A 25631-nucleotide genomic window follows, 5' to 3' on the forward strand; every position below is an offset into this window, starting at 1 on the left:
TAAAAATAAGCCACCAACTAGAAATTCAGATCTAAACCCTCATGCCCTTGTTGGCTGCTTCTGATCTTCTCTTGGAAGGCTTCCCTTCTTTTGTCTCACAATTATTTTTACCCAAGGGCGAGCACAAGTGCTGCAGCCAGAAAGGTCTGTATCCTGCCAAAAGTCCTTGCCACATTCCCTAGGAAACTGACAGGCAAATTCCACCGAGCCCCTGGGAGAAGTGCTCAGCCCTTAGATATTTCTTGCCTGGTGAAATACATTTTTGCTGCCATCTGTGGGAAAACACCGGCTCATCCAGCCATGTGGAAACAGAGTGGGGTTCAGTCTTCCTCATCTTCATCTTCATCATCATCTTTACTGGGGGCACATCTTTGGAAGCAGTTCACAATCAGTGCCAAAATGAAGCTGGAGGCAATTGCGGCGATGGAGACGGCAACGCCGGAGAAGATTATGATAATAAGGTCCGTGAGCGACAGATTAAATTTGCAATCCCTGAAACTGGCTTCTGATAATTCGCTGAGATATACTGTGATTTCCTCCACAGGAACAGTGCACTGGATTTCATTGAGACCTGCATGGAGAGAAAGAGAGAGACAAAGATGCATTATTCCTTCGTTTCTGGCAATACCTTTTTCCATCGGTGTGATTCTATGCTGCTTGCCATGGAATTATGCCTAACAGGGGCCATTTGGTCCATGAAAGAGACAAATCGGCTCGAGCTCTGGCCTGAAAGCAACAGAAGGAAATTTAATAGGGTAAATGCCAAGTTCTGCAGTGAGGAAAAGGAAAGCAAAAAGATGGAGGATCCTTGGCTCAGCAATACTACAAACGAGGAGGATCTTGGAATTGCTGTAGATCACGAAATGGGCAGGAGTTGTTGGGAAGGAAAGAGGCAATTGGTTCTTGGTGAGCATTTCAAGGTTGGAGGTCTGGGCTCTTCAGATGGGGAGGATGGGCCCTGGGAAATGAGGTCTCCAGATATCACGATGGAAGAAGTTTTATTTATTTGTTTTGTATGGTGTCGATACAGTTTAGCCAGGGAGCCCGCACTGCTAGAACAGAGTGAGTTGGCTGCCTATGTTTGCTAGCGATTCAGGTCATGCTTATGCTTCATCCATGGGGTGGGGTGGACTAGTTTGCACACGAAGCAGCTAGCATTAACCTGCAGCCGTGTCAGCATCTTCTGAGCTGCCGCTGTTGCTACAGGTCCATCGCCAACTGGCCTTCTTGCTTCCATGCAGGTTGCCAGCTCTCCACTGAAGTGGGTACCTATTCATCTCCTTGCACGTTCTCATGCTTTCAGACTGCTAGGTGGGCAGAAGCTGGGGCAAGGCAGTGGGACCTCACCCCACCGGGCGGGTTCAAATTGCTGGCTTTCCAGTCAGCAAGTTCGGTGGCTCAACAGTTTAACCCACAGCGCCACCTTGTGTCCCATGGAAGAAGCGGAAGGGCTTACCTCGAGGCCGTCCTCTCCAGGTGTGCAGGTGGACTCTGAGAACAGCCAGGATCTGCAAATGCTGGGAGGGGGGCATGGGACAGGGGTTCTAGGAGCCAGACGAGCCTGGCATGAGTTTTGACCCCCATGACGCATGAGAGAAGGGCTACTCCACGGGTGGGGCGGTGTATAGCAAAGAAACGGAGAAACAGAGCGAGTCAGAAGGGGCCTCCTGGGCCATCCAGTCTGACCCCCGGCTTGCCTCCCTCCAAAAGGACCCTCCCAGAGACACAGGGTTACTCAAAAGGAGGGTTCTCAGAAGTCCTTGCCAGACTGAGTTCAACAAACTGCTCTGAGCATGCTCAGGGGCTCTTTCTATGGTGATGGGGCTTCCTGGATGTATGTGGGGGAATAAAGAGCTTTTGCCAAAGAATGATCGATTGTTCTGAAAGTGCAAAGGGGAAACCTGGCTCCTGACATGCGGAAACAGGGTGATGCGGCTGCAAAAAAGCTAATGCCATTTTGCAGTGCAGCAATGGAAGATTTGCATCCGAAGCATGTGAAGTCCCAGTTCCCCTTTACTCAGCACCAGTAAGGTCTCCTCTGGAGTCCTGTGTCCAGTTCTGGGCATCACGGTTCAAGAAAGATGCAGACAAACTGGGAAGGGCTCAGATGCGAGCAAGAAGGACAGTTCGAGATCCCAAACCACTTTCCCTCTGCCCCAGGTCCCTTTGCACAGAGAGTTCCTGCATGCGGGTCCAAACATCTGTGCACGTGGCTTGTGAGCTTTGCATCCTTTGCCAAAGAATTACATACTTTGCACAAAGAACTACATGCATTGGGGACTTGGTGCAAAGAAGGCACTGACGTTCCCAAGTGATCACGGACTTGATCTCAGCTCCCGTGTCTGAGCATGGGAAGGAAAGGGGCATCTTGACACTCTTCTCTTTTTCAGAGGCAACAGATGCCTTTCGGTCTTCCAAATCATGCTTAGAGCTCCCGACTTCTAATTCTCTGGTGGAAGGTTCGTTTTGACCTTTACAGCTCCTCTTTAATCCTCTTTTTGTCATCATTTTCAGACCTAAAGCAGCAGATGTGTTGGGTCATTACGTCCATCATTCCTTGCCAGAAACAGTCCCTGCTGACTGGATCTTGTTTGACTTTTGCTTTTACACCACCCATAAGCCAAAGTCCCTGGGCTGTGAACGACACGTCCAAAACATGATATGCACAAACATCAAGTGCAAAATACAAACATGATGCAGAGTAAAACCATGATATAAGATGCAGCAAAGAAGGGAATGTTTCCATTGCCCTGTAAAAAAATGAGAAGCAGCAGTAGAATGAAGTAGAAGTACTAAAAAGATCCTAAAGTCCCTGGGAAAATGAAATAGCAAAGTGAGAGGTGTCTGTCTCGGGCTGGAAATCCACAGGATCCCATTGTTTGGTTCCTGGACTCTGGCCTGCTTTCCAGCAGCCCAGAGCCCGAGTTTCTAATGAGCATGCCAAGAGTTCACTAGACACATACCAGGAACTGAACCAGCAGTAGATTGGCCTCCAGGAATGGAGGCTGGGAAGGTTGCCAGTTGGGCCACTAGTGGCCCGGAAGCGTTGATGGACTTCCTTTTGACTCAGCTTGCTTTGGAGGACCTGGCCAAGCATGAGAGGAAGTCCACAGATACTGTAGGGCTGAATTCCAAAGGGTTCATCCCAACCATAAAATCCTCCCAGTGTTAGTTCTCCTTTCTCTGACTCTGCAATTCAGCCTAGGACAATTCCCCTCGCTAGCTCCACCCCGGCTTTGCCACACGGGCTCCTGTACATTTTGAGGACAACCTTACTAAAAGGGGAGATGTTCCATCACCTCCCTCGGGCTGAAGACATCCAGAAGGCACCAAAGCTGGCTTGGGAGAACGTCAGGTGACATCAGGTTGTCCACATCCTCTCACACTCAGGTACTCAGGTACTCAGTACAACATGTAGGCTGCCAAGAAGGTGGTGATCCCTACCTTTTCCCCTGGTCTGATTTGGTGGGCTTCCATTTCCATTTGGTGGGCTTCCATTTCTGAGGCACCGTGGAGCATATGTCCAGGAGCTTTCCTTTTCTCATCCCCTCAAAAGAGGAGGAAGAACACCTCACAAGATGCTCTCTCAATATTTATCCCATTCGGGGGTGGGAGGCAGCCACACACCCTCCCACAGTGCCCTATAATGATGATCCGGAACAATGTATCAGGTGGGTGGGTGGAAGAAACCTACATGCATTCCTGCTAATGCTTAAGGGTGAACCCCATTATCCATGAAACCGGAGACCCCGGGAGAAATTTGATGGACAGACTCCCCAAGTGGGCTTGTCCACAAACAGGGTGGAGAATGTGAGATACTGTTTGCAGCTGTTCTTGCCCTGTGCAAAGATTTTTCATGGGTAATTTCCACTGAGCTCCACAGCTCTTACTCCCCAATGAGGGTGCTCAGGATTACACCCCAAAGCAAGTCGCATGTCTGAGATACTGGGAAGGGGGATGAGCGTATAATGAGAGATAAACCAGAAGTGAATCATTGCAACATATTGCAGATTAAAACGAACAGGAAGGCCGTGCTTACAGCAGGGAGGGACGGATCACTCGGCGATTATACGTGGAACAGCCAGCTTTGAGGGGCAGACTGAAGAACTGGAAGGATTCCAGTTTCACGCGGCTGAGCAAGATGGGAAGAGAGGAAGAGGGGTGAGAGAGAAATAATTCAGAGATCTGAGAGAAGCGCCCAGGTCTCATATCCCCCAGAACCAAGGCCCAAGCTGCCTGGGGGAGGGAGCCATCTCCCTCCCCCAGGCAGGCAAATACGAGCAGGCTCCGTTCAGCTCGAGAATGAGTCCTTCCCCTCACGTATTGCTCAGCCATAAATCAAGGCACAGCCTTTTCTTCCTTGAGCTACTCCCTGGCCCAGATCAAAACTGCAACTAGAGAAAAGTCCTTGTTTTTACCCAACCCACCTACTGCATCTGCTCTGGCCAGTTCCTGCAGCACGGAACGATTCCTGTGTCTTCCCTGTCCACAGATCGGGTAAAGTATTCTGAGATGCTGTTTGCGCACAGCTTCAGCCCTCTCCACGCTCCGGAAATGGGCAGTTTCTCCCTTTCTTCCCAATCATTTGATAGAACTAGAAATCCTCTTGCCTTCCAACGAGCCTTCCTGGATGGGCAGACCCTGGCACCGGGGACCCACGTTTTGCTGCCCGATTCCCCACATCGTTAGTCCATTAATGACGTTCAACCTCGAACAACCTGCAAAGGCAGTGCCATGCACGCCCTCCCCATCACCCCCTGAAGGAAATCACACACAGTCTTTGGAATGGAGCCCAACGGGGGGGCCTTTTCCAGCCCACGGTGCCTTTTCCATCCTGACTTTTCTTCTCCTCTTTGCCACATCTGCTGGGTGAACCGCAGCGGAGCTGAGGAGGGGCGAGGGCGGGAAGCATCTCTTGGAGAAGGACGTGCTGTTCAAGAGGCGTGGAGCCGAGCGGGGCCTCCTCGGCTTTCCCAGGCCCTCTGTCCCAAAATCTAGGTCAGCCACGGAGACAAGATGCAATGAGAAAGAGAGAATTTTTCCCCCTGCCTGCGTTTCCTTGGCAGACACTCCTGTGCACTCTCAATGCCTGCAGTTTTCCGGGGTGTCCTTTGTCAGAGAGATACCGACTGGCAGAGCCGTGCTGCCCAAAGAGGCCTCATTTGCTCAGCCAGCCATGGGCCCAGGATGTGCCCGATCTTGGGTGAGGCCAGGTGAAGGAGGAAAATGTGAGCCGGGCCCAGGCAACCTCAGTGAGAAACGGAACAGCCCAGCCAGCAATGATAGCTAGATAAAATGGAACCTCCATGTAGGCAGGCAAGGGGGTGAAATCTCATGCACCCCCAGACCCAGCTCTATTTTCCAGGGTCCACAGAGTGCTGACTGTCTCTTAGCAATAATGGAACTGTTTTTCTCGGCTTTGTTACGCAGGATGCAATTTTCAGGGGAGAGCGAAGCAGGGGAAAGAAAGGGCTAACTCTCCCCGTTTGCTGCGACACCCCCCCCCCCATCAAAATCTCAGCCTATTGAGATGGTGGGGGTGGGGGTGGGATACCCTGGGTGCAAATAAATTGAAGAAGTGATTTTATTTGGAAGAGACATGATTTGACTGGCTTTGCCCTGTTGGACTTAAAACCTAGACATAATTTCTAAATTTGCACATTTAGCTATAAAGTAGCACAGGCAGGTTCGAAGTGGATTTATGTCCTGTTGGTCCTGGCCAGCAACACCCTCTGGGGTGGCTCACCAGACAGTCCTGGTTTAAGGATGCAAGGGTTCCCGTGCCGGGGATCATAAGGCGTTTGCTGTCTGAGGAACATGGGGCCGTGTTCCAAATAAACCCCCTTGACTGTCTTTCATGCCTCTCAGCTGAGAGGCTGCATGCATCCAAGGCAGCCGAAAGCCATGGGGTGACCTGACCCTTCACACATCGGTTGCAAGAACCCCTTTCTTTGCTTGTTCCCTTTGGTCCACCTGGGCTTTTGTGGGGGTGAGATGGTAAAATGCCCTTCCTCAAGCTTTGAGCTCCTTGCTAGCTCCCCGTACTGCATTGTGGGGAGAGAAACACTTTATAGTGCAGCACTCTCCCTCCTTCCCTCCACAGTCTTTCCCTGTGTTTGTCTTGTGATGGGTTTTAACCCAAGGTTTCTAGCCAGAGGTCTCGCCGAGAAAGCCTGCAGTTTGGACACTCCAGACGCGAGAACATGTACAGCTGCGTCGCCGACCGGGACCAGACATTCCGATCACGTCTTTCGAACTTAGCACAATGGCTTCCAATCCACTGCCAGGTAAAGGCATGGAGGAATTCTTCCTGGGGCCGGGGATCCAATGGATTTCCTGGCTCAGCTCCGAGGAAAGAGCTGCGTCACGGCCCTGGGTCTGAGTTCCTGAGGCCTGCAGCCAGTGTTCGTGGGTCCCCCAGAAAAGGAGCCCAACACAATAGCTGTGCGAGCAGAACCCCCTTTGCAGCACCCGCTGCAGCCCTGTGTGCAGCTCCACTCCCTACCAGACCAGGCCGAGCGCGGGAGAAAGTCCATGAGGGCTAGCGGGCCGATTCCAAGAAGGTTCATCCCAACCCTGTTTCCAGGCAGAGAGGTTTAAGGGATGTGCTTCAAACTGCAGATACGACATGCAGATTTAAAAAAAAGCCAGGCAGACTTCTTTAGAAGGAAGGCAGAATGGACTTTCCTTTGACTCCCCGTGTGAGTGAGACTGTGCGCAGGCTGAGGTCGCCAGGGGTTTCTTCACCGACAGTCACACGTGGCTTTGCGTACACCCAAGGCTGCATTGCCACCGCCCTGTTACAACCTGGCTCTGCTGGAATTTCTGAAGGCCACAGGAAAGATCCCACAAATGCCTGCAAGCAAGTCCTGCTGAGCTTTGAACCCTTCTGGGGCCCTGGGGTGTCTATCCTGAAGGGGTCTCTAAGGTCACTGGCAGAAGTCTCAGGGCCTCCAGCCTTGTGATCAGGGGGTCTTAGGACTGGAGTGGGCAGGGAATGAGACTGGAACATCCCACCTGTAAAACAGGTGCAGCATTCCTGCCCTGTAGCCACTTCCTGTGGCTCGAAGCCGTCCTTTGCTGGCTGCAGCAAAGCCACTTCCCGTGGCCACCCCCCCTCCCAAGGGCAGCCACGGGGATCAAAGGATCACAAGGCAGATGCTGCCTCGGCTTAGTCTCCTGCTCATTGACAGATGTTGCTGGAATTTATTGGGGTTTCGACTTCACTCTTCCCAACCGCAGCAGTAATCGGATGGGCACGTTGCCTCCAAGGGCTCCATGAATCTGCAATAAATACCTAGGTAGGGAGTGGACAGCAGAGCTAAAACGTTTCTGGGTCAACCAAAGGCAGCAGGCAAAGCAACCTAGCCCAGCTTCAGCAAAGTCACAGGTAGGGTATCTGCATACTTTAAATTTACTTTAAAATAGGCATGTATGCATCCCCCCCTAAAAAGCACAATTTCCTCCTTTAAAAAAAAGTATGACTTTCTGAGCTGAGAACTACATCACAACATTCAAAGGCATGCAATCAAAACAGTTGGAGTCAAACTGTGTCTTAATGCAGGAAGTGTGAAATAGGTCGGTTCACTTAAAAATAACGAAGTGATGGATTTCTGCTTCATCCTAAATTCATGGGATTTTGCAAGAGGCAAAATGCAGCATCTTTTCCCCAGGAGATTAGTCTACAATCTCATAACTGTATACCTGGGAGGAGGACCCAGTAAATACAGTGAGCAGAAATATTTCCGTGTGGTAGAGGAAAACATACACTTCAAAGTCTGAGCCCAGGAGTTCCTTTCAAGCACCAGGTTTGGACGCAGCTCACGAAGATCCGTTGCTGAATACCACACGTTTTCTTCATTTCTGCAGTATAATTTTAAATGGAGGATACAGAACTGGAGGCCAGAAACCCTTTCCAATCTGCTTAATTCAGATCTCCCAGAAAACTGCTAGGAGATCCAAAGCTACCTCCTGCCTGTCCTGGCTATCTAAAATGCTGGAAATGAGAACTTCTTCCTGTTTGCAAGGATACACACCGGGACGACTGGCAGCATCCTGGCCGGAGCAGGGAGCTCATGGAATCCCCCAGACCATTTTCCTGATGCCATTTTTTCGCACTCCCCCCATTAAAACCAACCAGAGGGCTTTGGCTCTTGGGTGGTATAGAAATTAAATAAATCACCACCATCATTGCGGTGGCTACAGGTGAGCCTCATCATCACATGGGTGCCCTGCCTTTCCTCCCGTGGCAGCACAAGGAAATGCTGCAGGGAAAGGATTCAGCAGAAGCCTTCCCACAAGCCCGGGGTCACTGTGCTCTTGCTTTCTCCTTCTGAGAAATTCCATCCCCTGCAGGAAAGGGATCGGTGTGTCGAGTCTTAGTGGTGGCTAATTAAAGTACACGCACAGCAGGCACCCTCCACATTTCCGAGAATGGGCTTTTTGGAGCCGAAACCGAACCCGTGCATCTTGGAGCAAGTGTGAGAGCATTAGAGGGAAGCCCCCGCTGATATTTTGGGCAGAGTCGCACCTTATCCAATGACTCCAGCTGTCCCGGCGATGGTGTCACGTGTGATGCTGCCTCTTGTGGATACTTCTCCTTTGGGGAGCCGGTGAGCGAAGAGGACGTGTAGGGCACAGCATCTCTGACCCACGGCTCGTGACTGGCCACGTGGACCTGAGGACCTAATTTGCTGCCTAGCACGTTTCTGCCAGCACCCATTTTTCTGAGGCTGTTGGACCAGATGTTTTCCGTGGGCTCAGGCCGAGACACACGTCGTCACGCATTCTGTTGACACAGTGGCCAAGTGGCTGTGCTGGGAAACTCACCCCTCCCACCCATATTCCCCAGCAGCCGGTATTCAAAGGCAAACTGCCTTTGACCCTGGAGCAATTGACCATCTGGACTAGTAGTCATGGATAGCCCCCTCCTCCATGAAGGCCTCCAGCCCCCTTTTAAAGCTGTCCAAATGGGTGTCCATCCGTCATGGCATCCCATGGAAGTGGCTTCCACAGTTTCACTATGCACCATGTGAAGAAAAGAAGTACTTCCTTCGATCTGCCCGGGATTTCCCATAGTTGGGTTCTAGCATTAGAGGAGAGGGAGGAAAGCACCTCCCATCTTCCTCCACCCCATGGATTATTTTGGACACCCCTCTTATCTAGAGAAAGTAGGGGCTATAAAACTATTCAGTCCAGAGATGAAGGTCAACCAGCTCTCCCACTGCTTTAATCTCCACCCTAGCTCTGCTCCTATTTACCTCTAATGTTGAGTGTCCATTTTCAGGCTACCCAGAATATCTCTCTCTCTTGTTGCTGTTGTTCTCTGCTTTTAGAACAATCCTCCCCGCACTGAATGTCCTTAGGGAGCAGGTGACATGCAGCCCTGCAGGATGCGGCTTGGATTTTGCCCATCCGGAAAGCGAAATTTAGCCGGGGCTTAACTTGGCCTCACTTGAAAGGGTGTCCCAAATTCCAATGTCTCTTTGCTGGCTTACCCTTCATCTCTCAGGTACTTTACTTAGCACCAGAATGCCTTGTAATTAGATTTTCTAAACCTTGCTAGAGTTGCAGTACCACTGCCAGACGTCCGAGGTCAGGCCAAACAAACCATGACTTTAATTGGATAATTGAAAGAACAATATGACAGGTGCACATTCCAACTCATGCTCTTTATGAGAAGTTGCTTTTGAAATGCCCGAGAAGAACGAGGGGCTTGTGAAGTTTGAGATTCCACGGCCTTGTTTTCAAAGCACAGCTGGTGCACTGAACATTCCCTATTGCTCCATGTTTCCATTTTCTGAACAGTGGACTGTGCAAGAATGGTTTGCTTCATTCTTCAGTTGCTTCAGATCCTCCTCCTCCTCCTCCTCATGGTTTGCATTTATATCTTGAACTGGGGGAGAACCTAGCGGCATCTTGCAGGCTTCCTCTCATGCTGAGCCCAGTCTTGCAAAGCAAGCCGAGTCAAGAGGAAGCCTGTGAATGCTTATGGGAAGAAGGTCTCACACTGCAAGAACTGCTGCCGGGGCTCAGAAGGGGGACACCGCATGCAAGGTGATTGTGCCGGGTTTTGCACCTGGCGAGCCACGCGATCAGCCTTTCCTGCATCAGGTGCTGCAGCCCAGGTGGCCAGCAGACATGCAGAGCTTCCCAGGAGTGAGCCCCATGTGACCCCAGAACTGCCCTTCTTCTAGATCGCAGGTACCAACTGTCTGGACTGCTGCAGGGGCCCCAGCCCTATGGATTCTGGGTGTACCTACCAGGAGCTCAGAATCAAGGCCCCGCGAAGTGGGCCGGAGTCCAGGGAGCTGAGCCCAAAGGATTCCACCCCAAATGCATTGCTCACCTATCCCTATTCATACCCCACCCTTTCCATCTTGGAAGGGCCACAGGATGGCTAACTTGATCTTTGGTGCTCCATGGAGGTGAGCCTCTTTTGCGGGGGGGGGGGGGTGTTCAGCACCATGGAGAGTTCCTACAGTCCCTCTGATGTCGGAGTCAACAGCCTCTCCTGAGCATTAGCCCAGGCATCTGTCCAGCCTGAAGCCCTGCGAGGAACCTCAGGCTGATCAAATTCCTGGGTTCCATGAACTCACGATATCCTTGGGTAAGGATTACTGAGACTGCAGGAGCTCCTCCACCTCCCTCCCTTGTCCTGTCACAGCCGGCAGCTCTCGGGGCTTTCTCACTGCTTCTGGAAGGCAAAGGGACCTCTAGAAAATGCATAGCATGGTTAGAAACGACCAGCTTTCTGCCTGGGGCAGGGAAAGCACAAGTATCCGAGCGACTGGCGCCTTTTCTGTACTCTTCTCAGCACCGGGCAAAGACCTTCCTATTTTCACAGTATTTCAAGTGTTCAGATAAAGGTTTTAAAACTTTACATCTGGTTATAGACTGTGGTTATGCCTCTTGTGCTAATGTAGTTTCTTTGAAGCAAACACTGGTGTGGTTTTTACTTGTTCTGTAAGGTGATTTTAGTGTTTGATTATATATTGTCATTTTATTGATTGCATATTTTACTTGTAACCCAGGGAACCTTATAGCTAAAGCGGCATGCTAAAATAATGTAATAAATAAACAGACTGAGCAACTCTTGCAAGTTGAGCAACTGAGCAACTGGGTGATGTCAGCCGCATGACTGCGCAAGGAAGCCAACTATGCTTGCTTGCTTGCTGTCTATCTGAAAGCATCCTCAGGCACTTATATCTGCATCTGACAGATGGCCCATGATCCATAAAGGAGGGCCTCCTCCTTGCTGGGTAGCTTGGACCCCAGTGCCTTCTCCGGACCAGACCCATAGCAGAAGCGAAAGGAGTGGCATTAGAGTGCCTAGAATCAAACCTTCTGTGTTTGCAGGGAATCTGACATTCAGGGGTGTGGAAACAGTTCTGGGCTCCACATTACAGGAAGGATGTAGCCAGGTTGGAGTCAGTGCAGCGCAGGGCCATAAGGTTGGTGGCCGGATTGCAGGGGATGCCGTATGAGGCAAGACTGAGGGAACGGGGTCTCTTCAGCCTGGAGAAGAGGAGACTCAGAGGGGATCTGTTGGCGACATACAGGTATGTGAGGGGGTGTCACACGGAGGTGGGTAGAGACCTGTTCTCCCCTGCAGAGGAAGGCAGGATGCGCCCCAACGGAGCAAAGCTCAGGGAACCAAGGTTCAGTTTGGATGCCAGGAAGCACTTCCTGACAGTCAGGACCCCGAGGGTGTGGAATGGGCTTCCACAGGAGGAGGTTGAGGCCCCATCAGTGAGAGTGTCCAAGGACAGGCTGGACATGCACATGGTGGGCATGTCATGAGTGGAGCCAGCTTGAGCTGTGGTCAGACTGGATGGCCCGGGAGGCCTCTTCTGACTAGGTCTTTTTCTCTGCTTCTGTTTCTATGAAACTAGATGAGAGCAAACCCGACAAGCTGCAGCAGAAGGAAATGGGTGCATCGTGTTCATCCCTGCTTTTGTGTGGGATCAATCCGCTCAGTGGATGTGGCGGGGATTTAATCTGTTTGTGTCTCTTAGTGCATCAGCTGATTAAATTTATAGCTCACCTTTCCCCTAGAACTAGTGCTTAGATCAGCTGACAACCAAAATGTAGATGCAAGACAAAACTGTAATTGAAATGCATCCGTTAAAGCAGGATTAAAACCAAATGTGGATTAAAGCTTGCACATAAGGAATAAATATGCTTAAAAGCAGAGCTACTGTTTGTTCACCCCTGATGGCAGTCAGGTCAGCAAGCACAAGGGGAAGGGTCTTTTCCACAGTGGCCCCGTAGCCGTGGAATGGGTTGCCAGTTGGGAACCCTTCCTCCCATCAGCAGAAGCTTTTAGGAAAGCTCCGAAGACTCAACTCTTTCCTTTTTTCATTTCAGGTTGTGCTGCATTTGTGACTTGGATTTTAATCCCCGCTCAGTTCAATGTTTGTCACAGTGACTATAGTTTTATCAATTGCATCAACCTTGCTGTTTTGCCCTTGCAAGTGGCCAATAAGTATTTTGAGCTAGCCTTGCCCAACCTCATGGCCTTCAGAGGCATTTGGACCACAACTCCCAGAATTCCCATCCAGCAGGGCCATGGACTGGGAATTCTGGACATTGCAGTCCAAATGTGTCTGGAAGGCACCAAACTGGGGAAGACCTTTTTAAGCCAAGAAGATAAATCCATTAATGAAACAGAACAGGTATAAGCACTGCAGGCAGGCGAGCTCCCATCACAGAGCCCAGGAGCTGAGCCATGCCTTTTGCTATTTTGTACACCCTCAGCCCTTTTAGCCCCCCGTTTACAAACAGAATGTGACCCACTTATTGCTGGCATGGCATTTCGCTTCCAGCGACATCTTCTTTCTTCCCTTGCTCCTTTCTGGGAAATCTGAATACATTGTAAGGGAGTCTTGAACGCTTAAGTGAGGGACAAAACGGCTCTCTGAGCTTGCCTGCAGCTGTTCTCACAAAGAAAAGAGAAGGGATGTCTCAGACCTGAATGCCTGCAGAAGACAACCCAGAATCCATCCGCAGACAGCTAAATGGAAAGGATGAACTTCTCAGGATTACGCTTGGCAGCTGCTCACCCCGATTTTACCTTCTCCGGACTATTTTAATACAGCAAAGGATGCATTTGGATGACTGGGACAGAATAATTCTTCCTCAAGGGCCGCATTATTTCATTCCGCTAGGGATGACACACTTGCAGAAGGTGGTCTGAATCAAAGCTCCGTTCCCTTTTCCCTGTCTGTCTGTCTGTCTGTCCGTCTCTCTAGCTCTCTATCCAATGCATTCATACATCACTCTGAGTTAGAACCAATGTCTAACGATAACATCTTGTAATCTATTGGTCAGAAAGTCAGGTAATACATTAATATCCCATTAACTAATGGGATGGCTCAATAGTTAGCATAATATGTATGAACCCAGCTGGGATCAGGAAACCCTGTATTATAATCATCACTTCATGTTGAAGAGGGATAATTCATTTCCCCAAAATATGATCATGAACATGATGAGGCTTTAGAATTCATAGATTGGAAAATGCTTTCTGCCACTCCAGTGGGAAGCCGTCTGGAACGCATGATCTCCCCAGCATTCATGGTTGCGACTGTTTTCACAATTTCCTTGACCTCAGAGGAGGTAAAAGAAATTTAAACATGGAAGAAAAAGATAAGATTGAGCAAAATTCTGCCTGCAGCAAACAGATATTAATGGACTCATGTTTAACTTTCTGCAACTCCTGCTTATGTCATGCATTTGGGCATACGGCAAATTGGGTGTAAGAAATGCCACCCTTTTGTTGACAGATCTGTCTTGCAATCTTGTTTCTACATGTGACACAAAGCACAGACAATAATCTGGTCCCATTCAAAAAAAAAAAAAAAATTGGCCTCTAATTCAGTGCTGCAAGAATCAACAGCACCCTTGTTAATTTGAAACACCCATGTATTGCAGCAGAAATATGACTTGTAAGCAGCTCATTGTTAAGAAGAGAATTGTTAAAGCTCAGAGGGCAGGTGGCAAATCTGAAAATTACACCTCCAAGCCAACTGGAGCATGGCAGGACACTACAAGCCTATCGGTCTTATAAAACATGTATTTGATGTAGCAAGGCAGAAAAAAATCTTATTAAAATCTTTCTTAAAAATCTAATGGCATGGAAGTGTGGTCTCTTTCGCCAGGGTGCAGAATTCTCCAAGCATCACTTAAGCCAAATACAGCCATGAAGGTCTAGTCTATCAGCAAAGGAGCAGGGGATCCTAAATCTCATTAAAGTCCCTGCCCACCTTACACACTTGTAAGTGATGCCAACTAATTTGCTAAAAGATACACAAAACGTAACTTATTAGGCTCATATGCTTTCATCATAGCAATTACTTTCCAAACAGTCATATATTTTCTGAACCTAATCCACAAGCAACCACCAGGACCAAAAAGAATGCTTGCCCTGAAAAAGAGAGTCGCTTATGAATAAAAATAGCAACCCCTTTAAAACATGTCAGAGTATCTGTTACAAAGACCCCACTGCCAGCTGACCCACTTTTTCTCAAGAATTCTACATCCAAATGGTTTTCATGGAGAAGGAGAAGGAGAGAAGTCACAGGGGCGTTAAATTCCTTCATCTTAGAGACCCTTCTCTTCTGCTTCTTTAGTTTCCAGAATCCTTGACATTCCATGGAATCACATTTAACCCAGAAAAAGAAAATTGCTTGTCCCCTACACACAGGGATCTTCCCAATTTTACTGAAGTAACTGCTTTTACCTGAGATTGAATATTACCGGTATAATATTTTTAGGTCCAAAAAAATGTCAAAAACAAACTGAGTATTTACTATGCTAAACTTTACAAACCTCTAAAGAAAAAAATGAAAATTATGATCATAGAAAAGAGGAATCAGATATCTTACAGACGTCCCGCATCACCCACCAAAGACTCTTCAAAATGAGCATGAAATGGTATTAAAAACCAAATCGAGAGATGACCAGAGATGCCATAATTTAGGGGCAGTGTGTGCGCAGAGTTGCAGTCAAATGAGTATGAAAGCAATCCAAGGTCAGTGTGGAGGTGAGCATCGCTAATGGACAGGTGTGACCAAAAAGCCAAGTAATCAGCAAATTCAGTGGCATCAAGAGTCTTTGTCATGCTCTTGAGCATCCACGGAGAGGGAACTGGCTAAGATCAGGGCTGGTGTACCAGAGGCAAGAGCTACATGGACACCTTCCATTGACCAAGGAGTTCCAAACTGACTTTTCCGCCATGCTTTCCAAAGCTTTAGGACCAGAGTTCGGGGGGTTGAGGGCTTTCCTTATGCAGGAAGAGGAATGCAGCCTAGAAGAGAAGGGCTGATAATACCTCATTTCACTGCCAGCCACCAGCAGAATAAGGCATTCACTCTGAATTTTCCACAGTTCTGCCGTGTGGGTACCTGCGATGCCAGCTCCAGTGGAAGATGCCATAAAAGATAACATCGTGTTCTGTTACGAAGCAAAGACAGATATCCACCCCTTGGTTTCCTATCAGTTCTAGCAAACTAGAATCTGGAACTGTTCCAGCACAGTTCTCTCTGTCGCCACACAAAGGGAAGCAGGGCAGGAAAGATGTGCATCAGTCCCCTTGACATTCTTTCTCAATGCGACAGCAGTGCGGATAAAGTCATGCTCTCCTTAGCTCACCTCTCTGCAATTTCCTGGGGTCCTGAAAAACCGTTCGGGACACTCTGGGTTGTTCTTGTTGTACAGGAGAAATCAGTTCAGTGAAAAGTACAGGCGACACAAGACCAAGGGCAATTCTAGACCTTGAGGCTGGACATATTTATTTAAGCGTTTTGTAGATGTTGCCATTTTAGCTCTTCTGTGGGCATGGCTGGAGTAGAGCAGGAGTGACCTTGTTTACTAATGGCTAATGCATTTTTAACATTACTTTTAATTAGAGTTTTAAGTAGTCCTTGAAGTGCAACTGCGGTGTCTCCTTTCCCTCATCCATGACCTCTTCTGACTTAAACTCTCCTTCCTGCTGTGTCTTAAGAAATGTTTTCTCTCTCTCTCCATTGCTAAACAGCAGGTGAGTCCGTCGCTTCCACCCATCCACAAGAAGGTGTATTTATTGGCTGCGGCCTCCTCCAAGACCAGACAAAACAGAAGAGACCAAAAGACATGCTCGAATAAACTTCACTGGGCTTTGAGACATTATGCAAAATACGAAGGGTCTGCAAAAAGTTCCCACACTTTTATATTTTATAAATATATTTTACATGTTTTTTGCTGATGGCATTAAAAATTGGTACAACTCTGGGGGAAATGCATTGCAAAGGAAGGTTAGCTATGTAGACAAGTGATGTAATTTGTTTTTGAAATTCTTAATAAATGGGGTTTTAAAAGTGTGGGAACTGTTTGAAGATCCCTTGTAAATAAATCCATAAAGATTGGCCCACTTGCAGGCTGAGGTCGACAAGGAAGTTCGTGTGAGGACACACCTGTGTCTCATGGATGGAGAAGGGGACACTTCTCCCCGTGAGAATGGGAGTCACCTTGTCACCTTCCTTTCATCATGTGACTTGCAGCATGGTTGGAAAGGAAGGCATCTTTCTGGACCAATTGGTGAGGCAGCTTGGTCACTTACACATCAAAAAGAAGCAGAAATACAAGGCCACAAAAGAGAAATTTGGCCAGAGCATTTCCTGATAAAGAGGGAAAGTCTGGCGTCTTCCCAGCAGGAAACACTCAAAACCAGGAGGGCTCCTGGGCTTCCTGCAAACACTCTTCCTGTACTGCTTGCTCTGTGTGTGTGTGTGAACGTAGGAAGCCGAGAGCGAAGCAGGGCACGCAAAGGAACTATTGGATCTTTGCCCTCACGGCAGGCTTGCAATTAACTTCCCAGGGTCGAGAGGCGGTGCAGTCTCAGCCTGGACTTGTCCTTGTTTTCTGGGTTATTTTGCATACCTGTGTGCTTGGATGCAGCTATCAGTGTCTGTATCCCTCCCAAGAGGTTTGTCTGCTCCTGTGTAGGGCTAAAGTGGGGAAGGGGAAGGTGGTGGGCCCAGAGGCTCCTTCTCCAGAGCCAGTGTTTGCCAGGCAAACCGCGCTCTGCGTGTTGAGCATGAACGACTGCAGGGAGCATGAAATTGCACCCAGAAGAACATAACTGCTGGGCTTCTGCACTCAGGAATCCAGGTGGGATGCGGGGCATGCATATGAGTAGGCGACCTTCAGCATGGGGCTTCAGAGGATAAGAACCCTGCCGGATCAGGCCCAGGGCCAACCAGTCCAACACTGTTCTTACCACAGCAGCTGCCCGGAGGGAATCCACACCCCCACTGCCCATGCTCCCCGGCAAATGATACTGGGGGCTGCATTTGGACAACAAGACCAAGCAGCCACGGATAGCCTTGTGCACCTTCATTTCATTTGCTTCTGGCCGGGGGCATCTAAAATGGCAGCAAGGAATGTCAGGAAAACCCACAAGGGATTCGTGTGAGTTCAGGCTGCCAGGAATGCGACCTGCCCTTCCTTTTTCTGTTTTTTTCGAAGTTGCTTGGAGCTACAGGTTTATTGTAAAACACTTTGGGGGTTGGAGAGACTTGTGCAAATTCACACTTGCACTAATGCCCGTGCAACTGTGAATTTGCTCTCACATGCATCAGTGTTTGTGCACATTTTAACACACACTGGCACAAATGGAATGAAAGCCTGTTACATCCATGAACAGGCAACAGAATGAAAAATACCTAACAGTTCATGAAACACAGAGGGGGTAGTTTGAATGAAATGTTCAGATTGCCACCTGATCACCTTCCATATAGCCTGAAGTGCCTGATCCTGCCTAATCTTGGAAGCTAAGCAGGGTTAGGCCTAGCTGAAACCTGGATGGGTGACTAAAAAGTTGTGAATTGCTTAGAAACCTTTGGCTACAGGCAGTATATAGAAACATAGAAACAGAGGGAGTCAGAAGGGGTCTCCCGGGCCATCTAGTCTGACCCCCGGCTCCAGCCGGCTCCACTCACGATAAGCCCACCATGTGCATGTCTAGCCTATCCTTGAACACCCTCCTCGATATAGCAATGAAAGATGCTATATGACGGATGCATGATGAAGATGATGATGGGCCATTCTGGCCCAGCCTGATGGAGATGGTAGGGCAAAGCATCTGTTCTCGTCATTTTTCTCCCTCTCTGCAGCTACAGCTGTAAAAGTCCGAATAAAATCCCCTGTGGCTTCTAGCCCCTGAAAGCTTATTCTATAACCGATTGGCCAACAGACTTTCCTGGTTTTCCCCTCCAAGACCAGAGAACCATCACCTGGAAACAGAAAGGCCCTTCCGTTCTTATTCTGACATTCGGGAAAGACTTTTTCATTATTTGTGGGCAAAGCAAGTCCTGCATCGATCCCAAATGGGAGCATAAAATTAAAGAAATAAAAATACGTGAAATTAAAGAGGCATGTGCAGAGTTGCTTAATGGGCTTCATGGTTCTAAGTTAGAACTGGGCTACAAAATCCCACTCACTGTCAATTGGAGCCTAACTAGGATTGAAGCAAGAACCAATCCCCCAAAACCCTAATTTTGAACATTTTGGAACTGGAAACCCTAATTGGAGCAAACCCCTAATTTCTCATTGTTGGGATTTTTTTTTTTTTAATAACTGGCATTGTGTGAAGTCCTCAGCAAGGAGGCAGGAGTTTCCCCCGAGAAGGCTTTAGCTCCTGGCAACGACACCATCATGACTTTGATTCTGTACCAAGACTGTCGGAAGGCACAGCTGATGAAGTTCGGCAGGAAATCCTGCGTGAACATAACCAGCCTGAACCAGATTGCTGGCATTTCTAGTCCTGCCAGACATCCGGCGCTCAGCTGCTGTGCTTCTTCAGGGAACTGTGCTAGCACAAGAGCAAATGGCTTTGACTCAGCACAGACCTGCCTCTACCAGAAGCAGATCAAGGCTTGCTTGCTTTTTGGAGGGGGAAATGCCATTAGTGTCTTCCATTATTCAAAGAAGCATCATAATGATTGTGCAGAACGAAATGCGACCCAAGTCGACGAGATTGCTGTTGTGTACCCTCTAAGACAACAGGTTGGCCAAGTTTCCACCCCTCCTGCATGCTCAAGGAGTGGGCGAATTTTGTTTCTGTTTGCAAATCATGAGAAGAAAATCATATTTGTGATCTTGAATGCAAACACAAGCAGGAGAACTTCGTTTAAGAGAAAGGGGGAAGTTAGTGAATTCCCAGATTTGCAATTATGTTAGAAAATGTGCATTTGTTTTTAATGCATACTTTGAAATATACATTCCCTGCCTCCCTGCCCCCCAAGATCTACTTTTCATGCTGTAGTCAATGCAGGAGGGAACTGTGAGCTTCTCTATTTGAAAGAGTCAGAGAGAGAGAGAGAGAGAGAGAGAGAGAGAGAGAGAGAGAGAGAGAGAGAGAAGCTAAAACAAGAGCCACCTAAAGTAAGCCTTAAAGTGATCTTTGGAGAATTTCACTGAGCTGGAAAGACCACTTTTTCTTCCACCTCTCCTACAACTAATTCGCAGAGACCTTTGCCCCATGGTGGGGGGGGAGCTGCAGTATGAAGGTGTTCAGGAATTGCACTCTTTGACCCCAGCGCAACTGGGAATGGGGGGAACTCACATGGAAGAGGCTTTGCCATGTGGCACCTCCCTCCATTAAAAGTACCTTCCCTCCTGCCCTCTGATTGGTGCTTCGGAAACTGCAGAACAGCTGGGCAAGGAACAGAGGAGGTGCGTGATGGGATCCCTCCTCATGGAGGTGTGTGAATCTCCCCATTCGTGCACAGGGAGATGCTGGGATAAAGACGCCACAGCGGCATGCAGTCCCGAACCGGTTGCACGCTGAGAGAGGCCCGTGGGGGATAAAAATCCACCGCCCCTGCCTGGAGAGCCCAGCCTCAGAAAGGGGCAGCACTGCGCCCTTGCACAGGGATGCGTGCAGGATCGGTCCCGGGGAGGACGCCACGGGATCCCTGGGGATCAGCTCTCCAGAGCCTGGTTTGCTTTGAGCTGCTCAAATCCTCAATGGCTCACTGCACGGCTCAGCGCCTGAGCAGCCGGCCCTTGCACGTGAGAGCAGGCGGGGGGGGGGGGCGGGGGGGGGCTCAGCAGGCACATATCAGTAACGGAGAGGTGGGAAAACTGCGGATCAGCAGAAGGTGGGCAGGTCATGCAAGGACTTGCACGTGCTCCAGAATCAGAGAACAGAAGCGCTGGAAGAGTCCGAAGGGGCCGCCAGCCGGGAAGCGGAGATCTGGCTGGAGAATGGCTCTCCCACGCTCGCCAGACTTCTTTCCCGTGCTCAGCCCCAGCACGGAAGCGAGTCCAGCTGAGACCAAGTCTGCAAGCAGGTCCCTTCTTAGCAGAAAAGGGCCCACAAGTCACGTGGGCAGAAGGGAATCAGAATTCCTCTTGCACACGGGATGCCCAAGCGAGCCCTTGGTGTGAGGCAGATCTGGGCCGGAGAGAAAGTCGGGCTGAGTCTGGGGAACTGAGTCAACGAAAGCCAAAGGATTCCTGTCCCAAGCCAGACTCCACCACACACGGAGGCGTCTGGTCCAACACCCTACTCATTGCAGCCCTGAGAATCAAAGCATCCCTGAAAAAGGTCCAGCTGTATCTTGAACGCCTCCACTGGGGGACGACCCTAAATCACGGGTTCTTCGGTCATCTCACTGGAACATTCAGTGAGAACTGCAATTATAATTAGCAGTTCTCCTCATCACGCTGCAATGCCAGAGGTGTGGAAAGTGGGATCGACTGAACTGTTGATACAATAACAGAACGGAATTCTCTGCAGTTGCTCTGCAGCATGGAAGGATCTTGCTTTCTGGTGGGAAGATGGTTTTGTTGCAGCCACACACACAAACACACCTAAACTATCCAAGATGTTTTGCAGGCCGGGAAAGGGCAGTGCAGAAACTAACGGCACTAGAAGTGTTTCCAGAAGTAGGAAATGAACCAAGCCAGAACCTACAATGGGTGCTAAAGATAGTCATTGAATATAGCAAGTAACTCGGCCATGAAATCAGTTGCTGGATCCCGTAAGAAAGAGGGTTCTGCTTTGGACAAAGGCCAACAAGTGTGTTATCTGCCCTGGAGTTGCCATATCTGGACAAAGACTTTTTCTTGGGTGGAGGGTAATCAACGATTCACTGTTAGCTCCCTGGAACTGCAATATTTCCAATTGGTTTTTTTCACCTCTTTCCCCCCACCTTCATGTATGGACACGTCCCTCTGGACCAAGCTGCACTTTCGGTGGATGCTGTGAATGCAATCAAGGAGCTTTTTTAAAAAATTGCCACCATTGAGGGACCACCAAAAGCCAGGGGGAGCGGGCTTAACCCTTTCTTGCCTGCCACAATCCCCCTGAGAACCACCCTCCTAAAGCTGCTTTTGGCTCCAAGGGGAATTTACAGTTGCAGCAAATAGGATATTCCCCTCTAGGGCAAATAGCTTTCCTCTCTCTCTCTCTCTCTCCCTCCTACTGTGGAGTAGGGCTGATTCACACAGGGATAACTTCCCACTGTTGCTAAGAAGAACTCCCTTAGCCAGTCCCTGCAGATGAGTGCAGCGACCCTCTTGGTTTTGGAGAAGGGCTTGGGATTCCCAGAGTCCCTGGCAGGACTGTCTGGTTTCTGCTGGGCCGTTTTGCCAGAGTAGTGCTCCCCGCACCCCGCTTCCTTCAAAAGGTCACGTAAGGGTGCCAGCATCCACCCGTGTGGCAGCTTTTTAATGTGCAAACTTTAATGAGACATCAGAGAGATGGAAAGTTCTTCTCTTGACCTTCTCAGTTTCACCAGAGTCTGGAAAACTGGCAATGACACAAGCAAGCAGGGTTGTACAGGAGGTACGTGAGCATGTGTGCGTGCACGCGTGTGCGAGCAAGGAGACACGGGGCAGTTTTGGGCTCCCACGCAGGTTGGCAAGCAAATTGTGTACCTTGCTGTATGGAACCGGTCTAGGAAATGTCAGGCTGGAGACCCAGCTCCACAGCTGGGAACAGGCTCCATTTACTTCAATGGGATAGGCTTCTTCCTGAGATTGAACTGTGAAGCAGGAGAACAGCGCTTCTGAAAGCCATAAAAACACTTTCATTGACCAGGAATGATGGCTAGAGTTTTGCGCAACAGACATGGGAGGTATGCTCTGTTCCAGTCATGGGTTTGAAGAGGAGGCAGAAGCCCTGTGTTCAATTAAGTGAATTTCAAAAGGCATCCTTGAAATCGAGCGAGAGATGCTGATGTCTCCAGGGAGATGCAGCCGAAGTAAATAAGTGGCCCAGATAAATAGGGAAGGTCATATGCTGTGCAGCGTATTCAGAACTGGGGAGCCTTTGGGCTGATGACTGGGGTAGAAATATTATTATATTTATTATATCATATCATATCATCATCGGCATTATCAACCTGCAGAGCTCTGATCCCAGTCTGATTTTCCAGGGCTCCCCAGAGAGCAATGGTTCCTTTTCATAGCTGCCACCCCTTTCCCTTAATCATCCACTGTGTGCTGATTTCCCAGCTTTGACACAGTTTCCCCCATTCAAGACTTGAAATGCTTCTCCCAAGCCTCAGAGCTTCTCTATACGAGGCATTTAACCAGGCACTTTCCTCAGTTTGTTTGCAGGACAAAGAGCACGTCTGTGAAGCAAGGATCTCTTGCTTTCCCGGTCCCTTTTCCGCCTTTCTCTGCCTTTCCATGTGGTCCTAGTTGGCAGCTCATGTGCACTGGGCCTTCTTCTGCATGTGGCTTGTATTTTGAGCTTTCTAGGAGATATCCATGGTGCTTCATGGTGGCACACCCGTTTTGGTGATAGTGGTTGCATCACAGTTCACTCCTGCAATGCTCACTATGAAAGCTGCAGTGGAGAAGATCGCGATCCAGCGAAAAGGGAGCCCCAGTCTCCCCTGCTGAACTGTACCTTTGGGTAGGCTTAAGGTGGCTCTGTGAGGCACACAGAGCGGAAAAGAGAATAGACCGAAGTCTTCGGGCAGCAAATCACGGTCACACATTTTTTACTGTATTTTCCTCCCTCTAAGGAGGCCACAAAGACGGTGGGAAAGCCTGGGAGAGGCTTTGGGGGATGGCTGCTTTGCACAACGGACTGGCCAACGTCCATGAGGGAAGGACTGCGGGCAGGTGTCTGGCAGCAAGAGCATTCAGTGGGGGCATGTCTGAGCTTTCGATTTTTGCCCTCCCTTCTGCCCACCACTGGAACTGGCCCTTCGCACACACTCACACGCCCACGCAAGTCAGAGGAGGGCCCACGCGTGGCCTCTCAATGTACCAGAGGAGGAGTCCTTGTGGGGACACATGTGCTCTGAAAAAGAGCCAGTGCAATCCAGTGCTTCGCCAAAAGCTTCCCAAAGGCCTCGCAGGGAGGCCCACACGCTGCCCCAAGTCCCTGTTCCCCATCAGCGGATGCGAAGTGGCAGAGGGATCCAGGGTGGTCCTGGAGACGTGCACCTTGCTGAAGCCGCACAGATGCTCCCTTGAGGACTTTCACGAATGTTCGCCGTCTTTTGACTCAGAATTGTTGCAGTGCTCCTGCTGCATCTGGAGCCCCTAAAGAGGGCCTCCAATAGTTTCCCAACAGGGAAAAAATTATGCCCATTTCTTGCCTGCCCAAGTGGGCAAACCACATTTCCTGTCGTCGGGAGATGGAGATTTATTACCAATATACCAATCCCCGTGAACCTTGCACCCAAGTCTACACACACACACAGTTTCCCCCTTTCTCTGCTTTGTGAGAATCTGCCTGCTCTTCTCTGACAAACAAGGCTGGAAACAGTCGTTCCAGTTCCACAGAATGGAAGAAAGATAATTTTAACATGTAAACATGAATAAACGCAAGCCAATTGATTTAGTTTGCAGAGACCAGACCACAAATTAACACCACTCCACATCTCCACCTTGGTGGCAAGATGTGTGTTTGGTAGTAGAAGCTGGATTCTTGGCCACAACCCATTTGGAAGGAGCCCTTCGTGCCACACACGACCTTCCTGATCCCCCCTGTGCAACCAAAGCAGTTCCACAACAGGGATCCCCGACACGGTTTCACAAACCCTTCGCACGCGGAATGCTGATCGCAGGCAAAAATGCGCTCGGTTCATGCACACAGCCGGCAAGAGACTTCCCACGGGGTGAATCTCTTCCGCAAGGTCCCCTGCCTCTCTCTGGCTTGCACTGTTATGGATTCTCACTGTGCTGCTAATGGACGGGATCTCGTTTCTGGACGGAGCGACTCCCCACGCGTCCGCCTTTGGCTCAGAAATGCAATTAAGATGTGGCTGAGCCGCCTATATTTGCTGCGAGGAATCACAGACCGAGGCTGAGAGCACCTGTCCGCGAGGAGCAGCCTGCGCGCAGAAAGGCAGACGGACATTCAGACGGACAGGAACGGCACGTGAACGGACGTCCTCAGCGGACCGGCACTTACCCTTCTGGAGCTTGGGCGCGTTGTCCTCTAGCCAGCTGAAAAGGCTGGCGAAGTCGCAGTCGCACAGCCAGGGGTTCCCCTCCAGGCGAAGGGCGCGGAGGTTGGGCAGCGCGTCCAGGGCGGCCACGTTCAGCGTCTGCAGGTTGTTGTCGTTCAGCTCCAGCACCTGGAGCTGCTCCAGGCTCTCGAAGGCCGCCTCGTCCACCTCCGCCAGGTTGTTGTTGCCCAGGCTGAGCTTGATCAGCTTCTCGGCGGACTTGAAGATGCCGGCGTCGAGCTGTGTCAGGTTGTTGTAGCTCAGGTCCAGATACACCAGCTTGCTGGAGCTGCTGAACGTGCCTTCCTCCAGGGTGGCGATGGAGTTGTTCCTGAAGTCCAGGTAGACGAGGTCGCTGTAGAAGATGAAGAAGTCCGCCGGGATCTGCTGGATGCGGTTGCCTGCGATGAGGAGCTTCCGGACGTCCAGCGGGAAGGGGCTGGGGACGCGCGGGAGCCCTTGGTCCCGGCAGTCGATGGTGTGGTAGTCCATGCAGCGACAGACGGGCGGGCAGCAGTACCCGAGGGGGAGCAAGACCAAGCAGAGAACGAGCGAGGGAGGGAGGCGGCAGGGCGGGGGGCGAAGGGTCATCGTCAGGCTCAGCCGACCGAGGGGAGCGCCGCCGCCGCCGCCGCCGCCGCTACGGGAAGGGCATCCCGCTCGGCGCGCCGGCTACATGCTGGCGATCGCGGACGCGCGTGCTTGGAAGGTGTGCTTGCAGCCCGGAGATCACATATCGTGGATCAGATAGCAGCGCGCTGGAGAGGAGGCGGGGAGGGCGGGGGACGCCACGGGATGCTTTCTGCGGGGCGGGGCGGGGCGCCCCGGGACGGGGCAGTGCGGGGGGCGGCCGGGCACCGGCGAGCCCCCGGCGGGAAGGAGAGGGGGCGGCCAGCAGGCAGCGGGGCCGCGCCAGGCGGGGCCGTGGGACGGAGGCTGCTTGCGCTGGCGCCGACCTGGCCGCGCGCGTGCTTTGGCGAGCGCGTCCAGGGCGCGAGGCGGGCGGAGGCAGCGTGGCCCCCCCTTCTCCCCCCCCCGCGGTGTGTTTTTCTGATATGGGGGTCTGTCGTCGAGATTAGTCTGGGAAAGGGAAGCGAAAGGGGCAGGGAAGAGGCTGCTTTCGCGCAGGGCTCTCTGCTGACCACCACGTGCCATCTGCCAGGGCTGGCT

The 25631-nt window shown here is 50.4% G+C and overlaps 1 protein-coding gene across 1 annotated transcript; it reads right to left on the reverse strand.

Annotated features, from left to right (window-relative positions):
- Nucleotides 1-320: 320 nt before the first annotated feature.
- LRRC38 (leucine rich repeat containing 38) lies at nt 321-25052 on the reverse strand. The gene is made up of 2 exons (XM_044452304.1): nt 24425-25052; nt 321-571 (listed from the first exon to the last, which is right to left on the reverse strand). Exons 1-2 carry the CDS (start codon nt 25050-25052, stop codon nt 321-323), a joined length of 879 nt encoding a protein of 292 aa, XP_044308239.1.
- Between the last annotated feature and the right edge of the window lie 579 nt (nt 25053-25631).

This window comes from Varanus komodoensis, unplaced genomic scaffold (genome assembly GCF_004798865.1).
Source record: "Varanus komodoensis strain SLA01 unplaced genomic scaffold, ASM479886v1 scaffold71, whole genome shotgun sequence".
Classification (NCBI taxonomy): Eukaryota; Metazoa; Chordata; class Lepidosauria; order Squamata; family Varanidae; genus Varanus; species Varanus komodoensis.

What these genes read in the sequence shown, in the direction of transcription:
- LRRC38 (XM_044452304.1), bottom strand. Translation starts at nt 25,052, where the DNA reads ATGACCCTTCGCCCCCCGCCCTGCCGCCTCCCTCCCTCGCTCGTTCTC. An exon ending in CGCGCCCAAGCTCCAGAAGG is followed by an intron (nt 572 to 24,424) that starts GTAAGTGCCGGT and finishes CTCTCCATGCAG; the next exon opens with GTCTCAATGAAATCCAGTGC.